Genomic DNA, 21,280 nt, shown 5'->3' with positions numbered 1-21,280 from the left:
CCTCACGGCAAGAAAGACTGAAGAAAATGGCGTCAGCTGCATCTTTTATACCCCTGGCACACTGACGTCAGGGAAGAGGTGACAGCAACCGACGCTGGACCTAGACTTTGGAATTCAGGCCGACTGCGGGTAGCCTGCCAGCAGGATAACCCAAGAGTAATGACTGCAACAGTGAAACACGATGAATATCAAAGACAACCCTTGTCTCAACCTCAACTTTTCCGACCTAGAAACAGCCAGTCAACTCCTTCTTTGTGGAATGTATATCCAAACTAACCTCCAGCTTTCCACACCCCCCTCCTAGCACATCCCCTCCATCCACCACCCTCTCTTCAGACAATACACATAATCCTCCCACTTTCACACTTCTCCAGCTAAAACCTTGCCGTAATGCACCAGATAATTTACCCACATCCTTCCTCAAATTATCAGCCAGCGGCTTAGCCCTGCCAGTCTCCATTCTAATAAACAGATCCATACAAGAATCCAATGTCTCTTCAATTTGGAAACAAGCTTTCATTATTCCACTCCACATGGGAGGTAAAAATATTGACTTTACCAACTTCAGACCCATTGTCATCCTTTCTCCACTCTCACAAATCCTTGAAAAATGTATTCATGCACAACTCATGCCTTACCTAACTCACAATAACCTCCTTGCCCCCACCCAACATGTTTCCGCCCAGGCCGCAGTACCATTACTGTCCTTCTCTCCTTCCTAGGATGCATCAATCTTGCTCGTGACTCTGGCAAACTTGTATCTGCCCTTTTCCTAGACCTATTCAAAGCCTTTGACACCATCTCCCACCCAATTCTCCTGTCTCCACTCTCCCATCTCAACCTATCCCCTTCTACAACATCCTGGTACTCTAGCTTCCTCTCTGAAAGGCTGCAGGCTGTAAAAATGGAAATCCTCTACATCCTCCTTCCTGCATATTCATTAATAACTTTCTCCACTCCATCCGAGTCCTCCTTAATCCAGTATGCAGATGACTCTATCATCATCTGCACTGCTGACTCTTTCTTTGACCTGCAACTAAAGACCCAATCTGCTTTCACTAAAACTGAAAATTGGATGCAATAACCATCTTGTCCTGAATGCAAATAAAACAAAACTAATGATGTTTACTCCCTCCAGAAGCTCAGTAATTGATAACACCTACTTTTCAATAATTAGCCAAAATAACACCACCATCGAGAATGTGCCTCACACCAAACTCCTAGGTATCATCATTGATGAACATCTGAAATGTGACATCCATATTTTAACAGCCATCAAAAAACCCACCGGAAACAAGGACTCCTATAACAACACAACTGCTACCTGACTCCCTCCACCAAGAAGACAGTACAGTTGTGTACACTTACCATAAATGTAGATGTTCGAGTGTATTCACTGCTGCAGTCATCACATTTGGGGTATCCCTGAGTCGGCCCGAATACCAGAGGCTAAGTATTTCTGCATCGGTTGCTGTCGCTTCAGGACTGATGTCAGGTTGTCAGTGGTATAAAAACAGGCAGCCGACGTCATTACATCAGTTTTCCTTGCCCTAAATGTCAGGAGCCCCAATAAGGGAGCTAGGCTATGGTGGAAGTGCACCACCAGTAGAAAGTAAATACCAAAAAATCTTTGTAAGGAGAGAAAGAGAGAGAGAGAGAGACAAGGGGGATGGAGGGAAACCAGGACTGCAACAGTGAATACACTCGAACATCTACATTTATGGTAAGCGTACACAACTGTACTAAGTTCTTCATGTTTCACTGTTGCAGTCATCACATTTGGGTTGATTCCCAAAGCTGAAGAAAAGGGTGGAGGCAGTCAAGAAGACTGGGGGCTGGCTAGGATTCCCTGCAAGACTGCAGTGGCAAAGCCTGCCCTGGATTTGGAGAAGATAGGCAGGTGGTAATGCTTGGTGAAGGTATGAACAGAAGTCTATGTTGCAGCCTCCAGGATGTCCCTGGTGGGGACCCCTCTGAGGAAAGCTACAGAGGTGGAGGTCGCTCTGGTGGAATGTGTCCTGACCCCCTTGGGGGGGAGGTTTTCTCTGATGTTTGTAGCAGAAATGGATGCAATGTGCTATCCATTTGGAAATTGTTTGTTTGGATATAGCCTTGCCCTCTGCTCCTGCAGTGAAGCTGACTAGCAATTGATCAGATTTTCTAAAAGATTTAGTCCTGTCTAGGTAGAATCTGAGCTGTCTTTGCATATCTAGAGCATGCAGAATCCTTTCTCCTTGTTTTTTGGGTTAGGGAAAAAAGTGGGCAAATGAATGGATTGGTCGAGAGCCACACTGGACACCACTTTTGGCATGAAGGATGGGTTAGTCCTGAGGGAGACCCTGTCAACATGAAAAATGATGAATGGCTCTACAGCCATAAGTGCTTGTAGCTCTGGTACTCTTCTAGCTGAAGTGATGGCCAGAAGCAAAGCTGTCTTCCAAGAGAGGAATTTTAACTCTGCTGAAGCTGCAGGCTCAATGGGGGGCAGGGTGAGCTTTTCCAACACAAAGGTTAGGTCCCAAGCTGGGGTAGGAGCTCTTCTGGGTGGCCTCAACATGTTAGCCCCTAGGAACTGTTTGATGAGAGGGTGCAAGAAAAGAGGTGGCTCTGTGCTGAAATGAGCAGAGATGGCAGAGACATGAATTTTAATAGATGAGAAGGATAGATCCTTGTGTAGTAGGTCTGCCAGGTAATCCAGGATGAGAGGTAGGGTGGGCTGTGCTGTTCTGGCTCCCTTAGCCTGGATCCAGGTGCAAAATCTTTTCCACTTGTCAGCATAAGACTTTCTAGTGCTGGGGCATCTGGCCTCACCTATAACATCTAGAATTTGTCAGGGAATAAGACAGGCTGCCAGATTGAGGGTCTGCAATTGGGGATGCATGAATTCTCCATTCCTCTGGGTCATGAGTGTTGGGATCTGAGGTAGGTGCCATAGTGGTAGGGGTGACAGGCTGCGCAGTAGGGGGTACTAGTGCTGCCGTGGCCAGTCTGGGGCAATCAGGACTGTCCTCGGTTTTTCTTCCCTTATTTTGATCAGTACCCTTGAAATGAGTGGTAGAGGGGGCAATGCATAGACTGAGAAGTTTACCCACTGGAAGGATAGAGCATTCACTTTCCAGGCCTTGCTTTGAGGTTCCCTAGTGCAGAACTTGCTGAGCTGGTGATTGAAGTGGGAGGCAGAGCAGTCTACCTTCAGGGTGCCCCATTTCTGGGTTACAAGGGTGAAGGTTCCTTGGTCTAGCTGCCACTTGTTATGCGGGTCTAGCAGGTCTCTGCTTAGGTTGTCTGCCAGAGAGTTTAGAGAACCTGGCAGGAATTGTGCTAACAGGTGTAGTTGCATGGTTGTGGCCGTGTGCCAAAGGTTCATGGCAAGCCTGCATAGAGGATACGAGTGAGTCCCTCCCTGCTTGTTGATGTACCACATCACCGTGGTGTTGTCTATTTTGATCAGCAGAGGCCCCGGGGAGAGTAGGGGTCTGACAGCTGTCAGGGCATGCTGAAAAGCTAGCATCTCTTTTTGATTGATGTGCAGATGCATTTAATTTGGGCTCCATTGGCCATGAATGCACCTGCCATCCAGGTGTGCACGCCAGGCATGGTCTGATGCGTCTGTGGTGAGGGTCAGGGCGGTGTGGGGTAGTGAGAAGGGAAGTCCCTTGTTGTGGTAGCATGCTGCTGCCCACCAAATAAAATCTTTCCTTAGACAAGGTTTCATTGGTATAAGAGTTTCCAGGTCTTGAGAGTGCTGACACCAAAGGCTTTTTAGGTACTGTTGTAGTTTCCTCATATGCAGTCTGGCATATGGAATGAGTAGAATGCAAGAAGCCATGAACCCTAGAGCTTGCAGGATTTTCCTTGCAGATAACTGGGTCCTGGTGGCTAGTTGAGAGAAGTAGGTTGTCATGTAGGTTTGTTTTTCTGGTATAAGGAATGCCATCTGGGATGCTGTGTCCAGGCTTACTCCCAGGAATACAATTTTTTGAGTGGGTACTAGTTTTGATTTCTTTTCATTGATAGTATACCCCAGGGAGGTCAGTAGGTCCTTTACAAAGGTCAGGTGCTTTAGCAGCTTTTCCTGGCTGTCTGCCTGAATTAGGCAGTAGTCTAAGTATGGATAAATTTGAATATTTCTTTGCCTGCAAAAAGCAATGGCGGGAGCCAGACATTTTGTGAAAACTCTGTGAGCAGTGGATAAGCCAAAGGGAAGCACAGAGAACTGAAAGTCCAGTGATCCTGCTCTGCAACATAGGTATTTCCTGCATGATTCCTTGATTGGGATGTGTAGGTAGGCCTCTTTTAGGTCTAGGGTGGCTAACCAAGCATACTTGGAAAGCATAGCTGGAGGGTGAGCATTTTGAATTTTGGTATCACCAGAAAGGTGTTTAGAATGGATAGGTTAAGGATGGGGCGCCATGTGCCCTCTTTTCTGGGTACCAGGAAGAGTCTGGAGTAGAAACCTTGGCCTGTCTGTTTTTCAGGAACTTGCTCTATTGCCCTCATAGAGAGGAGGGAAAGGACTTGCTTTTTGGCCTCTGCCCGCTGGTTTGGGGGAAGATCTGGGAACCCTTTTGGGGTTAGCAGTGTGTGAAAATAAAATTTGTATCCCTGGGACACTATGTTGAGGACCCAGCAGTTGTTGGTAATGGTGGCCCAGTTGCTTGCGTGGAAGGAGAGTTTTCCTCCAAGGGGCAAGTGCAGGTGGGCAGAGGGAGGGGGTAGAAGTGTAAAGTCATTGTGAGCTTTTACCATAAATCGGTGGCTTAGCACTCCCTGGTTTTGAAGAGGAAGTACTCCATTGCTTAGATCTCTGCATTCCCTGGGGCTGTTATCTCAGGGGCCTGCTTCCCCTGGGTCTGGGCTGAGCTGACCTGGGGTGGCAGGAAAGGACCAGTGCTTGGAGGGGCAATGCCTACTAAACCTCAGTGGCTGGACCTGTAAGAACTCCTTAACTATCTGCATAGATTTAGCTTTTTCTTCCATCTTTTTTAGGACCTCTTCTGCCTTGGTGCCAAATAAGCTGTCTTTGTACAAGGATGCGTCCATGTTCCTTAAGCCAAGCATGTCTTCTAAGTACAGAACCAGTAACTGCTGCCCTGCAAGATGCTTCTAGGACATCAAAACCACATTGTAAGGTGTGCTTAGTCACTTGACTTGCAGAATGCATTAACCCTTGTAACTCTTTATTTTCTGCCCAAGCAGGAAGAGAAGATATTTTTTGTTTGAAAAGTTCCATGGTATGTTGCTGATATTTCAGCATATGGAACTGATAATTTAATGCACTAATAGCAAGAATAGCAGAGGTGTATACTTTTTTTTACCCCGTATGTCTACTGCTCAGGAATCCCTATCTGAGGGGGTGGGATTCTTAGCTGAAGTTGCTTTGATTCCTTTAGGTCCTTGAGAAATGACCTCGGCGTCAGCAATAGGGTTTTTGAAAAGAAATTTGTGAGAGTCAGGGACTCTATAGTACCTGTCAGGTTTCCTGGGAGCAGGAGGGAGGGTGTCAGGTGTCAGACTGGTTACCATAAAGACATCATCCACAACATCCAGGACAGGAGGCCAGAGGTCTGTCCTGTGGAAGATCTAAGAATTTCCGGAGTCTTTTTTTTGACTGAGGATAGTCCTGACATTCTCATTGGAAATGGTCCCTTAAAGTATGTAGGGTTTCCCCAAAGGAAAAGTCCTCAAGTGGGGAGGCTGAAGGGATGGATTCCTCTGCATCAGAATCCTCATAAGCAGAGAGGGGTTGCATATCTTCATATTCAGATGCATCAGAGTCATCGGACTCCTGTTCAGATAAAACTACTGGGGACAAGTCTTTTTCTTTTGAAAGGGGTAGCCTGGCTTCCCCTGATAAGCATTATAAGGTCTTCTGCCATTTTAAGCATTTGAGACTGAGGCAAGAAAACAGGGGCCTGAGCTTGGGTAGTCAGTTTTTTGGGTGCAGTTCATACCCTGGGCCTTAGAAACTCGTTAGTTTTTGAAAGAACTGTAGACGTGAAATAAGTTGTTGATCTGTATCGAGTATCGGTAGTGCAAAGTACTTCCTTGGAAGCTGGTGCCTGCTCAGCGGCTCCGGACCCATCCAAGGTAGAGACAGCCGCAGGATCCTTAGTCGAAGAAGAGTCTCACGGCATACCGGACCCCAAAAGGGTCTCGGTAGAGGCCTGCAAATCCACAGAAGTGGGCTTCAGGGGCCTCACTGAGGACAGGAGAACTGACGACTAGCTTAACGGAAGCATCGTTGGCAGTTTTGGACCTGTGCAGTCTGTCGCGGTCTTTATCCTTACATTTTTTCGGAAGATCTGTTGTCAAATGGCTTACTGAAGCCATATCAGAAGTCGAGGACTGAGAGTGAAAATATCTAGTTACAATAAGGGCCCGACGACGTATAGGTCTGGTGTTGAACAAAGCACAAAAGTGACAGCGGGGGACATCGTGGTCTGGGCCTAAACAAGTGATGCAGTAGGAATGAAAATCTCGGTGTGGTATTTGCTTTCCACAGGCGAGACAATTATTAACTTTTTCTGACATAGGTTAGAGCAAGAAAAAAGGATCCCCAATGGGGTACTTAGCTTTAGAAGACTTCAGCTTAAATTCAGAAACGAAAAACTCAGGTAGCAGCCAACCGGCACTCGTGCAAACTGTTTCTGCTTCAGGCTCCTTGGCAAGAAAGACTGATGTAATGGCGTCGGCTGCCTGTTTTTATACCACTGACATCAGTCCTGAAGCAACAGCAACCGACACAGAAATACTAAGCCTCTGGTACTCGGGCTGACTGAGGGCTACCCTGGCAGGGATAACCCAAATGTGATGACTGCAACAGTGAAACACAAAGAACATCTTGGCTTCCACCTAGCTTCCCCCCTCTGTAATTTACGGTGCCACACTACTCAGCAACCTCTAACTTGACTTGCAATCCAAACTGGATTCCTGCTACAATAAAATCTGCAAATTCGCCACCAACTCCAAAACCTCATTCCATCATTGCTACTCCCTCCATTCTCTGCACTGGTTCGAACTTCCTAATTACCTGAACTTTCTACAGCTCACCACTGCCCATAAACTTGCGTTCAAGCCATCCAGTTGCCCCACTGTCTCCTCCTCCTTAACCGCCTAAGTACCCACCCGCTCACTCTGATCAAAAAATCTAAATCTCTTACACATCCACAAACCTTCCCGGCCCCCTGGACAATTTTTGATATCTTACTCCATAGCCAAACTATGGAACCCCGACCCCTCTTCGTAATACCCCTAATCACTCCAACTTCAAATCCCTACTACACTCCCACCTGTCATCAAATTGAATATGTTCCTGTTCATTTCCTACTTGAGTACCCCCACTACCGTTCATTTCAGCAGCCCCATCTTCTCTCCACCTAGCAACCTTCCACTCAACTAAACCTCTAACTCCTCTCCTGAACTTCTACTAGATATACTTATCTTCTGCTATATCTTCCTCTACTTTCATCTACTTTTTTAACTTACAGAAGCCCTTATTCTCCAAATGGTAAAGTGCTACAGCCTGAACATGTATTTTTTGTTCCACTACCACTCCAGCCACTCTGTATTCAAACGTAATTACTTTCATACTTTGTACTTCATACTTTACTGCTTTGTACTACTTTATCAATATTGTATATACGTTGCTTGATATTCATGATCATATTGTCTATGTAATTGTCTAAGTACTCATATACTGTATTGTATCGCCTATGGAGCTTTTCTCCCCAGGCCCCCACTGAAAACAGGCTATTCTTGGACCCAGTGGACTTCCCCAGTCATCAAACTGTAATAAAATAAATACAATAGTCCAGTGTGGATTGTTGGGTAAAGCTTTTACTGTATCTAGTAAGAGAATTGATGGTTTGAGTAAAATCAAAGAGATTAATACTATTAGTTGCATTTTGATTTGAGTGCGTTAGCCAACAGATACTGACATTGTCTAAAATGATTGTCTCTTGGTTAATTGTTTGGGAGATCCAGGACAGTATGTATTCGAGTAGGGGTATTTTCTGGACTGGGGGAATATATAGCACTATCAAGCGGATATTTTTGGTGCTGTTAAGATTTAAAAAAGATGCATGCACTGGGGTACTAAATTGATCACAACTTACCATTTGGAGGCACTGCCCTGGTGAAATATTTCACAATGAAACAAAAGAACAAAGAGGTAGTTAACTGTACTACACTAATAAACACAAGTCAGCAAATGACGTAGTAACAATTAAAAACAGCCAATAAATATGAAAGTAATGTACATATTTGCATTTCAAGTTTTCATCATGGTAGAAACACTGGCTGAAGATATATGGTAAGAGTGGAAGAGGTGAAAAAATAGACACATTTGTATTCACACATGTGTGAGAACCCATATATATATATATATATATATATATATATATATATGTATACATATATATATATATATTAAAGTCTTAATTTATATAATTTTGCTTTTCCAATCCACCCTCCCCCAATAAAAAAGCACAGCTGATCTCTTGAATGGGAGCAAAATGAATTGCAAATATACTGCTGCTGTTTGGAGTAAAGAATCTTCAGTTTGATTTCTGTGTTATCTTGAATTCTTTGGTCTGTTATAAAATGAAGATATCACAGAAAAAAATGCTTTTTTTATGTTATTAATTTGTTGGAGTTTGAACATTTTCTGTAGGCATTCGAGCATGTCACAGTTATTTGTAATACTTAACTGAGAACAACAGCTGACACCATTCTATACTTTAAACTTCAGGCAAAAAAAAAAAAAAGCTCAAAACTCACCAAATGTTGCACCCTCTTTTGGCTGTTCTCTTGCATTGGCTATGCAAGACGGCAGAGCTTCCAATGTCAAAAGCAGCTGAAATACAAAGGTAGGGAGCAGTAAGTTTCAAACACACGTGTATTTAGCTTTCCACAACCTACTTGCCCAGTATAATCCAGAAGAGAGTGAATTCTTTATTAATGCAGACTTAATTAAATGCATTTCTAGAAGTGGGTAACTGGATGGGTGGCTATTTGTGAATACTTTGGTCTGAATTTAACATACGAGCTCCACATTCTCCAGCCTGTGTTCCACTTTCTCAAGCTGAAATGTTCATAATTTTAGGTATTCACCATTCTACTCATTTCAATGTACAACCTAATGAACTTTTTATATGTATTCTGCCTCAACTACAATGTGTACCTTCAATGTGTTTAACACAAAACATACAGTCTGATGGAGACTTTACTGGGTGGAATAAACCCCTCTCAGTCAGATATGAAGATTCAACTTCAGCTTCAATTGTGATGCTTTACAAAGAAAGCTCTAGTAATGGCTGGATGACAGCTTCATTGTGGTATGAGTGGAAGAGAGAGAAAAAAATCTCCACCTTATGCAAAGCCCTGCTGACACATGTAAAAGTGAATTTAGCCTAATCAAAAATGCAGCATCCCCAGGCTGAAGCCTACTGAAATGTCGGTAAATGCTCTGTTCTCCAAGGTAAGCTGTAATTCTGCTCCCTTAAAACTGCTGAGTGGTTGCCTCTTGCGAGTCCACAGGGACCTTGATCCTGTACCTAGACTTATCACATCTTCCCTCTTAGCACATTTACCCTCACACATTTCAAGCCTCTATATCTAAACTCCAATCACCTAACCCTCAAACTTTCAACCACCACCACACAACTCATACAACTCCCAGATTACTCCTTGCCAGTGCGGACTTGTATATAATTTACAGTTTAACATTTGTAACTACAATTTAGAATTAGAAACTCTGTATATACCAAGCATCTCATTGTCTTCTTCATCACTAACGTCATACACTTGTACTCTCAACAGCCAACACTGCCATTTTGTTTGATCTGCTTTACTTTTGTACTACATTTTGCAATTCTACTGTAACTCCTGGGCTGTGGCTGAAGTGGGTCCACAATGTATCACTCTACTACCCTGGTCAACAAACCTAAATAAAATAAAATACATCCTGCCATGATGCTCACAGCCTTTTGAGTCCCTGTAGTCCATTTACAGTATCTACTGCATATAAACTGTTCTGGAAATGTGAGAATTAAAAATAAACTCCTGCTGATGTTTGTCGCTACAATTAAACAGCAGTGTCATGAGCAGTTAGCTACACATATGTACACGTTACTACAGAAATGTTCTCTGTTGTACTGTAAATACTGGGAATGAATTGCTATAACTTGTGAACTGATTTAGAATTCAAATTTATGCTAAGGGAAGAGGATAATTCAATGATATATCATTATTTAAAATGAATGCTCAATGCTGTGACCATTTAGTTTTCAAACATTTATCTGTAAGAGATGCAGAGCACTACAATACATTTTTTGACTACTAATGTTATGTAAAGTACAGAGAAAAAGCTGCTGAAAGCTGCATTAAGTTTATTTTTATCTAAGAGAGGTAGTATATTGTATAGTTAGCAAAACATACTATTAGTATTATATTGTGTGTGCTTTTTGTCCTACCACTGCCTGCCGTCCATCAGCCCATTCATTTCCTTTAAGGGGAGAGCTGAGCACTGGGGCTGTCATTTGTCATCACAGGCCCTAACCTCACCATTGTCAGGTGATGCGGGCACCCACATCACCATGAGCAGGGCCTACTACGCCTTCCGCCATATGCGACTGTTCCTGCCACATGCTAACGGGGGCTATCATTATCAACCCACATCTTCAGTTAAGGCTTTTTTGTCAGCAAGCCCTCACTTGCATGGGGCGAAACAGCCACAAGATCAGCAGTTCCTCCACCATGGAATAAGCGAGCCTGCATTTGTCACTCACTTCTGGCTATTCAGGCACCTAAGCCACTACTCAAACTCGGGTTATACTACTCAAACTAAGGTTATACTGCCCTCACTTGCATGGGGTGAAACAGCTACAAGACCAGCAGTTCCTCCACCATGGAATAAGCGAGCCTGCATTTGTCACTCACTTCTAGCTCTTCCGGCACCTAAGCCACTACTCAAACTCGGGTTATACTACTCAAACTCAGGTTATACTGCCCTCACTTGCATGGGGTGAAACAGCTACAAGACCAGCAGTTCCTCCACCATGGAATAAGCGAGCCTGCATTTGTCACTCACTTCTAGCTCTTCCGGCACCTAAGCCACTACTCAAACTCGGGTTATACTACTCAAACTCAGGTTATACTGCCCTCACTTGCATGGGGTGAAACAGCTACAAGACCATCAGTTCCTCCACCATGGAATAAGCGAGCCTGCATTTGTCACTCTCTTCTAGCTCTTTTGGCACCTAAGCCACTACTCAAACTCAGGTTATACTGGTCACAAGCAGGGCTTTATCCCTCTATGCTATACAGCCAAGCCATTACTAAAGAAATTCTGCCTGATGTACACTGAATCTTCCTCCCCACTGATGTAATTTGATTATATAACATACTGACTTAAATTCCCCACATTCTGCTGGGTGTTTTAAACTCCAAAAAGACACATAACTGGTCTACATTCTATCAGTTAGATCTAGTTGATTAAACACACCGACTTTTATGGGAATTCAAAGGGGGCAACTCACTAAGGACTGAACACACCCTACAACTGTGCTACTTACAGGAAGAGTAGCATGCCAACACAGGTAAGGGGAAAGTGAGAAAAGTGGGTGAGGTGAAGAGGCTGTGAGGATAGCAATATAGCGCACCAAGGACCGATGGGAGGTAGAAGTAAGATGAGGGACATACAGAAGGCTTAACAGCTTCAAGATGAAATCAGATGGCTGTACGGGGCACTGGAGGCAGGAGTGTGGATAAATGAAAATAGTGGCAGTCTGCATCAATAATGAATACCAGTAAGGATACTTCAAACGACTGTGTTGTGTTAAAGCTATTCTTTAACAAAGAAAGCAAGGAAGATGCCAAAAACAATAGGGAGGATATTTCCACTGCAGGGTGGACAAAATGTCAACAGCAGCAGCAGCAAGAAGTGAGGAAAATAAAGCAGAAATACAAAAAGTCTTTACAGCAAAATTTCAGGAGATAAAGGAAGTGCATTATGACATAGATCCTAATACCGAAGGAGCAAGTTGGAAGTTATCTCAGTACCTGATACGAATGGCACTGTCTTGAACTGAGTCAAGTCAATTCTGTCAGCAGTTTTAATTCAAAAAATCATTTTAAGTAAGATATCAAAAGTATACTTAAGACATCCACAAATTAGATCAGTGAAAAAATTTGTGAAGTGTGACAGCCGGACAATGTCACTAACAGCCAATTCACAAACGTATTTAGGAATGATACTATGCAAGCAATCACATGGACCACAACAGGCACAGCTGTATACACAGATTTAGGTAGACAAATTGAAAAGTTCTTGCCACCCTTTATGAGTATTTAATAATGCCCACCTCCCAAGTCAACCGGGGCTTTGCAAGATAATCCTGCTGTAAATTTATGTTTCCCCATCTAATCATCAACTGTAGCCTTAAAAGCATACAAGGCAGTGCTCTGCTTGACATGTAGTGGAAACTTATTTCATAGGCTACGGTGAGTTAGGAACCTATTCCTTCTGCGAGTCTTGTTTATTTGTTTGTGTAAATTTAGGTCAAAAGTACTTGTGTTTGTAGAGCCATTAGTTTTGAGAAAAAATAAGAGGCCAAATAAGAATGGATCTTTCACAGTTCGAAAAATGAGACACTAGTTACATTGGAGCAACCAGCAGGCTACTCAATATAAGGAGAGTTATGTTAATCTATCAGAATAACTGAAGGACTTATTGCCTTTAATTTTTTTGGTTAAAAATTGTTGGAGCCTTTTCAGTTGAGTGATATGCTTGGATTTATAGATACTAAAGGAGGCACTGTACTTGATGACGGTTCTGATAAGGGAAGAAGACAATGATAAGAGGACTTCTTTGATTCTGGAAGATATTCCCTTGGAAATTAAATGGAACAGATGGAAGGATTTCTTGACTATGGTGAAAACATGATGATCAAATGAGAGACCGAGAGATGCCGACAAAGGTACCCAGGACTCTTATGATGGCATGTGTTTGAAGAGGAGTACCACTTATAAGATTTGAGGTGGGAAAAGCTTTTTTTGCAAAAAGCTAATGTGCTACACTTTTTTTTCTTTTTTGCATTTAGCCTGAAACCATTTTCAGTACACTAGGTATGTACATATTCCAGCCCTTTTTAGAGCAGTTTCGTATCAGCAGATGAATGGATAACAATGCTGAGCTTGCAGTCACCTGCGAACTCGATCAACCACACTTCTGGGATATTGGCCAAGATGTCTGCAAAATAAATGTCAAACAGGAAAGGACTGAGCACTAATCCACGCTGCTCCTTACTGATTACATATTTATGTGCAGAGTGGGTATTGGCGACTTTCACTTCTTGGAATCTACTTGATAGTCAGTTCGCAATTTAGAGAACAAGGCAGAGACTTGCATTAAGTTTGTCTAACTCTTCAGTGATACCAGTATGGGGGATAGTGTCAAAAGAGTGTTTTTTTATGTGAAAGGAAAGTAATCCAAGAATTCAAACTCACCAAATTTAAGGGTTTATTAATCTTCCTGACAACTACTGAGCACTATCAGTCTGCACGGAAAGTAAAGCAAACTGTCAAAACCAACAACTGTTTATGACTTGTTAACTTTATTGACAACTGGTGAGAATCTAGGTCTACTTGCTACTTGTTTAACTAGTAATCCATGCCTTAACATTGCTTTCTACAAGACTAAACTTATATATAAAAAACAATATATATGTATATAGGATGTGATTTGTTAGAATTAAGCATAGGGATTTAGTGCAGGAATATATATGTCACTAGAGTATTTTATGAAGTGTATATACGCATAACAAATTTTAACATTTTTATGTAATTTTTAGATAGTTTATTACTGAAATATATGTAGAGAGATATTTATATTATATATAGTTCTCATATATGTTATTTTTTATATAATGTATAGCATTTACTTTTAGGAATCTTGTATCATATTTATATTGTATATATGCTCTTCATGGTCAGATGTATAGTTACTTTAAGACTTGATTGTGAACTGAATGTGATAGGTTAATTAGTTAAATGTTAGAGTATATATATTATGTATTTGATGTCTTGTTATCTACGATCTGAAGAAGCTCTATGAGTGAAAGCGCTAATCTGAAGGAAGTTTATATTTTAAGATGACAATAAATCGACCACTGGTATACCTGCGTCGCTACCATTCTTCTATTTTTTGGACTGTTTCTGATTTTATATTCTGGAGTTGGGGCGTTTACCTGGTGTTTGGGCAATAGCTCTGTTTTTGTCTACAATATTTAACTTCTAAGTATAGTGTAAATCAAGGTCTGAGCCAAACATAAATGAGGGTGATTAGAGACAAAAAAGCAGCAGTCCTTTTACAGAAGGTAAAGAAAATAACAATGATCCTCCCAAATCCCATTATATGTCAATGGCCTGGGAAAGTACAGTTGTGTACACTTACCATAAATGTAGATGTTCGAGTGTATTCACTGTTGCAGTCATCACTTGTGCGTTATCACTGCTGGGTAGCCCTCCGTCAGCCCGAATACCCCTGCTGTCGCCTGTAGACTGACATCACGTCGTCAGTGGTATAAAGGAGAGCAGCCGGCGCCATTACATCAGTTTTTCTTGCCCCAACCTGCAGGAGCCCCTTGAAGGAAATGTTATAAAGAGCCCCTGGTGGCCCAAGGCCACAAGAATGACAGTTAATCTCCCAAAAAGGATAAGATTAAGGGGGAAGGTGGGAGGGAAAATAGGACTGCAACAGTGAATACACTCGAACATCTACATTAATGGTAAGTGCACACAACTGTACTATGTTCTTCGTGTTTCACTGTTGCAGTCATCACTTGTGAGAGGATTCCCAAAGCTGAGGAAGGGGAAGATGGAAGTATGAAATTCCTAGGATTGAGCTAGCATGCCTTGCAGGACTGCAGAGGCAAAGCCTGCCCAAGCCCTGGAGAACAGGGGCAGGTGGTAGTGTTTGGTGAAGGTGTGGACCGAGGTCCAAGTGGCAGCTTCCAGGATGACCCTGGTGGGTACTCCTCTAAGGAAGGCAGTGGAAGTAGAGGCTGCTCTAGTGGAATGTGTTCTGATAGATTTAGGAGGAGCTTTTTCCATGAAATGTGTAGCAGAATTGTATGTAGTGAGATATCTAAGATAGGCTTCCCATCTTTCTCTGGGGCAAAGCCAATCAGCAGTTGATCCATCTTCCTAATGAACTTTGTTCTTTCCAGGTAGTATCTTAACGGTCTGTGCACATCCAGTGTGTGCAGAATTCTCTTCCCTTCATTCTGAGGGTTTGGAAAAAAGGTGGGGAGAGATGTATAGCCTGGTTTGGGTCACATCTGATACTACCTTTGGCAAGAATGAGGGATTAGTTCAGAGAGACACCCTGTCTGCATAGAAGATAATGAAGGGTTCAGTGGCCACAAGTGCTTGAAGTCCTGACATCCTCCTAGATAAAGTAATAGCCAAGAGGAACGCAGTCTTCCAGGAAAGGTGTTTTAGGTCTGTTGATGCAGTCGGTTTGAAGGGAGGCAATGTCCGTTTTTCTAAGACACAGTTCGGGTCCCAGGCTGGAGTGGGTGCCCTTCTAGGGGGCCTAATGTTAGATACCCCTCTGAGGAATTGCTTAATCAAAGGGTGAGAGAAAAACAGGCTGTTCAGCATGAAAGTGTGCTGAAATGGCTGAGGCGTGGATTTTAATGGAGGAAAAGGAGAGGCCCTTGTTAAGTAGCTCCACTAGGTAGTCAAGAATAAGTGGGAAGGACAGCTGGGAGCTGCTGTGACCTTTTGATAGGCACCAGGAGTTGAATCTTTTCCATTTATCTAAGTAAGATTTCCTGGTGTTGGGCCTTCTGGCTTCCTTAATAATGTCTAGGACCTGCTAGCTCAACTGGGGGTTATCTTCAGTCCCTGGGGGATAAGCCATGCAGAAAGTTTGAGAGTGTGCAGGTTCGGATGCAGAATCTCCCCTCTGGATTATGTCAGGAGGTCTGCAGTTAAAGACAGGGGTTTGTATGTTTCCTTGGTCAGGCTGAACAGCAAGGGGTACCAATGTTGCCTGGGGCAGTCTGGTGCTGTAAGGATGGCTTTTTGTCCTTCCTGCCTTATTTTGAGCAGTACCCTTGGGAGTAAGGGGGGGGGACGCATAAATGAATAGATTGTTCCATTGGAATGAGAGAGCATCTGCTTTCCAAGCTAGGGGGTGGAACGTCCTGGTGCAGAATTTGTGCAGCTGATTGTTGTGTTGTGAGGCAAAGAGGAGGAATGTCCCCTTTTGGAGTTTCCACTCATGGGGGTCTAGGTAGTTTCTGCTTAGATGGTCTGCTAGGGTGTTGTTTACTCCAGGGATGTACTGGGCTAACAGGTGTAGGCCCAAGGAAAAAGCTGTCTGCCAGAGGCTCATGGCTAGATGGCAGAGAGGGTAGGAGTGTGCCCCCCCCCCTGCTTGTTGATGTACCACATGACTGTGGCATTGTCTGTTTTTATGAGGAGGACTCCTGGTTTTAGGTGGTCTTGGAAGGATGTGATAGCCTTGTGAACTGACATAATTTCCTTTAGGTTGATGTGCCAGTGAAGGTGCTTGAGGTCCCAAGAGCCTTGGGTGCACCGAGTGTCTAAATGAGCGCCCCAAGCTAGGTCTGAGGCGTCTGTGGTGATGGTCTAGCCTTAAGGAAGGTAGGTGAAGGGAAGGCTCTTGTTCTGAGTGCAAGTCTCTGCCCACCAAAGAAACTCGTTCCTTATGCATGGAATGAGGGGGAAGTGGTCTCCATAGATTGAGAGTGTTGGCACCAAAGGTTCTTTAGGTACCACTGGAGTTTCCTCATGTACAGCCTGGCCAGGGGAATCATCAGAATGCAGGATGACATGTAACCCAGTGCTTGCAGAATTTTCCTTGCTGTGAGTATTTTTTCTGAGAGCTAACCGGGAGAAGCAATTTGGCAGAAAGCATTGCTGTTCTGGTGAGAGCAAGGCTGTTAAGGAGGCTGTGTCCTGGAGTGTGCCCAAGAAGATGATCTGCCTGGAGGGGTTTAGTTTTGATTTTTTATTCTTGTTGATAGTGAACCCTAGAGAGGTTAGGATTGTTTGTACAAAGAGCAGGTCCTGTAGTAACTTCTCTTTGTTGTCTGCCTGGATTAGGCAGTCATCCAGATAAGGGTAAATCTGGATGTTTTGCTGTCTGCAGAAAGCACTGGGGCCAGGCATTTTGTGAAGACCCTGTGAGCCGTGGGTAAGACAAAGAGTAGCGGAGAGAACTGAAAGTGTTGTGAACCTGCTCTGAAGCATAGGTATTTTCTGCAAGACACCCTTATGGGTACATGAAGGTAAGCATCCTTTAGGTCTAGGGTGGCTAGCCATGTATTTTTGCTCAGCATTGGCAAAAGTTTTTGACGAGTTAGCATTTTGAATTTTGGAACCTCTAGGAAGGTGTTTAGAGTGGACAGGTTAATGATGGGTTGCCAAGTGCATTCTTTTCTTGACACTAGGAACAGTCTGGAGTAATGAGCTTTTCCTGCTTGCTCTTGTGGCACGGGGTCCACTGCCCCTTGAGCATGGAGTATGTGCACTTGCTTTAATGCTTCTGCCCACTGATTTGGAGGCAGACTTTGGTAACCTGTTAAGGTTGAGACTTGCTGGAAGGTAAATTTGTAGCCCTGAAAAATGATTTTTAATACCCATTGGTCCTTTGTTACAGGCAGCCAATTTTGTTTGTAAAGGGAAAGCCTTCCTCCTAACCTCTGATGGGAGGGGGGAGTCATTGCACATTCTTAGAATAGTGAGTGGACTTAGAACTCCCTGCTATGAGAGTGGTGGATGGCCACTGCTTAGTCCTTCAATTGCCTTGGTTTTGTGGTCTAACTGGTCTGTCCCTGCGAGGCCTCCCTTGAACCTGTCTATTAGGGGCTGGGAAAGACCAGTGCTTAGAGGGAAGGTTTCTGCTGAATCTGGGAGGTTGAACATGGAGGAAGTATTTAACTGTTTGCATAGATTTAGCTTTATCCTCCATGTTTTGATGACCTCTTTAGCTTTTGATCCAAACAAGCGGTCTTTATCCAGGGGGGCATCAAGTAGTTTTGATTTTACATGATCAGGCAGTGGCTGTTCTTTTAGACATGCATGCCTGCAAATGACTTAACCTGCAACAGTGGCCCTACTTGAGGCTTCGAGGGCAGGGAGTGTTTAGCTACTTGGGAAGTAGAGTGCAGAAGATCTGCTAACTGTTTGGAAGTATTTGTGTCAGATAAAGAGGAAATTTTTTGTTTCATAAGTTCCAAGGTGTGCTTTTGATATTTTACCATATGGAACTGGCAGTTAAGAGCTCTAATAGTTAAGATTGTGGAGGTGTACACTTTCTTACCCCATCTGTCCAGAGCTCTTGAGTCCTTGTCAGAGGGAATTGGGTTTTTAGATGAGCTAGCCTTGGTCCCTTTGATGATCTCTGGGTCTGCTGCAGGGTTTTTAAACAGATACTTATGTGAATCAGGCACCCTATAGTACATGTCAGGTTTTCTAGGAGCAGGGAGTAGGGCATCAGGGGTGAGGCTAGATTCATTGAAACCATCATCCACCACATCCAGAATAGAAGGGATGGCCAAGGGTCTGTGCTGAGGAAGAGCTAGAAACTCTCTTAGTCTTTTCTTAGACCGAGGATAATCTTGGGCTTCTCAGTGGAAATGCTCTCTGAGAGTGTGCAGTGTTTCCCCAAATGAAAGATCCTCAGGGGGGAGACAGAAGAAATAGATTCCTCTGCATCAGAATCCTCAGAGGAGGTGAGAGGTTGTTGTTGCTCATTTGAATCAGGTAGTCTGAAATTTCAGACTATCTCTGTGTGAACTTCAGGGGAAGTATCCCTTTTAGAAGGAGCGGTATGGCTACCCCTGATGAAACTGATGAGGTCCTCTGCCATTTTTAGTAACTGTGTCTGAGGCTGTGAAGGAGGTGTAAGATGGCAACTAGAGACGGTTTTCTTTGGGGTGGTGTGCTTTTAGACCTTACTAAATCCATTTCTCATTGGGATGCGGTAGTCGGAGGCGAAGATGTCCGTTTTTGCCTTAAATCGGTGTGAAGAACCTCCTCGGAAGCCGGTGCCTGCGTAGTGGCTCTGGACCAAACTGAGGGATCGGATGATGAATCATTTCCTGGCAGCATACCGGTCTCCGAAAGGGTCTTGGTAGAGGCCTGCGAAAGAAATGAGTCGCACATCAGAGGCTGCGAATGCGCCTCACTGAATTCCTGAGAATTGATGACTTGCTTCTGGGATGGGGCGTCTGAAGGCTTAAGTTTCTGTGGTCTGTCCCTTTCTTTATCTTTTGTTTTTTTGGGAATATCCAGACTGCTGACTGATGGATGCCATTTCATAATGCCAGGAACTACTTCAAAAATGCCTGGCTACAAATTCAGCTCTACAGCGAATAGTCCTAGAATTGAAAAGTGCGCAGAACCGACAACTGGGGGGGGGGGGTGTCATGGTCTGCGCCTAGACAAGTAATGCACAAGGTATGGAAGTCTCGGTGTGGTATTTGTTTTCCACAGCAGAGACAATTAGATTTTTAGACAATTAGATCAGATTCAACGTCCACTCTGGCAACGACCGAATGGTACACACGCAAAATGCTTTTGCTTCGGGCTCCCTGGCAAGAAAGACTGATGTAATGGAGCCGGCTGCTCTCCTTTATACCACTGACGACCTGACGTCAGTCCACAGGTGACAGCAGCCAGCACAAGGGAAAAGGTTGACTCTGGTATTTGGGCTGACTTAGGGCTATCCAGCAGGGATAACCCACATGTGATGACTGCAACAGTGAAACATGAAGAATATTTCAAAGTTACTTCCTTATGTCTGGCATGAGTCATACAAAGTATTATGGGGACAAGAAAGGCTTGAGGGAGTACAAGATCACATTGATACATCATGCCTCATTGGTAGCCATGTTGTGGAAAACAGGCTAAAATTAGAAATAGAGCACTTGGAGTGATTTTGAGGTGTTAAAATAGGTCAGAAAACAAAGATATAGTGAAAAAAAGCAGTTTTTAGTTCTAGGGTGAAGTTAAGGAAGATGCTCAAAAGCAGTCTATTTTATAATTTTAAGATGCTGGCAACTGATAATGTTTGTCTACCTAAATAAGTTGAGCCAAAAAAAAATTTATGCAAATTTGTATGCTGCTATCATGTAACATATGTAACAAAAAAAATCAATTTTTTGTTGACTATGTAAGCCCATTGATCACAGGTGTCTGTTTTCAGAGATGACCCAGGAGCAGTGTCTGTTTGAGTGACTTGCTCAGAGTCACACAGAAGGCAAATGAAGGTGAAAGAAAAGAAACCTGTATCCTAGGCACAGGAAGCAACTCATTAACAGTTCAGAGTTTTAGTCATATGTGTTAACTTATCAAGCCACTTCCAAATCACTGCTTTGGTTTCATATTTTCACAGAGTTCAAAAATCTCTAGTTTGAAATGTGTCTCATGCACACCACAATAAACAGTTGTTTTCAAAAGGGTGTCAGCATTGTAATGGAATGATCCACAACAAAGTGAAGCGAAGTGTACATGAGATATCTGCAAACCTATCTTAAAATTACTTATGTGATTTGCAAAGCAGAATGTAAAACTGAATTGTTACTCGATCTGTATTTTTTAGCTGCATCTGCATTCAGTGAACCACAGAGATCAAATGCTATTTCTTGTTGTCTGGGAAATACTTCACATAACTTTAGGTTAAAAATTGATGGAAGTAGGTTTCTATTTGTGTGCCCCTCTAGCTGACCATGAGCTAACTGGCTACACCATTTTTGCTTAAATGTCCCTGCTATTATTCTCCTGGGGCTAGGATTGCATCAATGGTTATTTGGGAAAGGAATTGGAGAAGAGCAGCTCTCAACATCATATACACTAGTGCTGCACACCAGAGAATTTTTTTGGTATTCCCTAACTTGGTACAGCTAGTGACATCAAACATACCACTAGAACACAATGCCAGGTTGCTCCAGCCCTTCCTTACATGCTCTAGTCTACTGGTAATCTGTTTTGATGATTACCAGCACAACTCCATCACTGGAGTTGCTTATTTTAAAACTGTCTCGCTATGTTAAACTCATTTAACATAGCGAAACACTAAAAAAAAAAAAGCAACGGAGACCTTGCTTTCTCCGTTGCTTTTGCCCACAGCTCTGATGTACTGCGCAGGCGCGCAGTACATCAGAACTGCCGCGGAAGGGCAGTAAACAGGCATTATACTATGCCATTATTTAAGAAAAGTAATAGTTTCTTTTCTTAAATA

At 43.2% G+C, this 21,280-nt stretch overlaps 1 protein-coding gene across 5 annotated transcripts in view; it reads right to left on the bottom strand.

The window, feature by feature from the left end:
* The window catches only part of MTFMT (mitochondrial methionyl-tRNA formyltransferase), a 585,047-nt gene that overhangs the window by 156,267 nt on the left and 407,500 nt on the right, over positions 1–21,280 (bottom strand). For all 5 annotated transcript variants that reach the window (XM_044078670.1, XM_044078669.1, XM_044078671.1 and 2 more), the window contains exon 5: positions 8,782–8,857. In XM_044078670.1, coding sequence (XP_043934605.1) covers positions 8,782–8,857 — 76 coding nt within the window. The remainder of the gene's footprint in view (positions 1–8,781; positions 8,858–21,280) is intronic.

Source organism: Protopterus annectens, chromosome 7.part1, assembly GCF_019279795.1.
Source record: "Protopterus annectens isolate FY-2018-M chromosome 7.part1, PAN1.0, whole genome shotgun sequence".
In the NCBI taxonomy this organism is placed as follows: domain Eukaryota; kingdom Metazoa; phylum Chordata; order Ceratodontiformes; family Protopteridae; genus Protopterus; species Protopterus annectens.
Note: the sequence above shows the minus strand (reverse complement) of the source record. Positions and strands in the feature narration are given on the sequence as shown.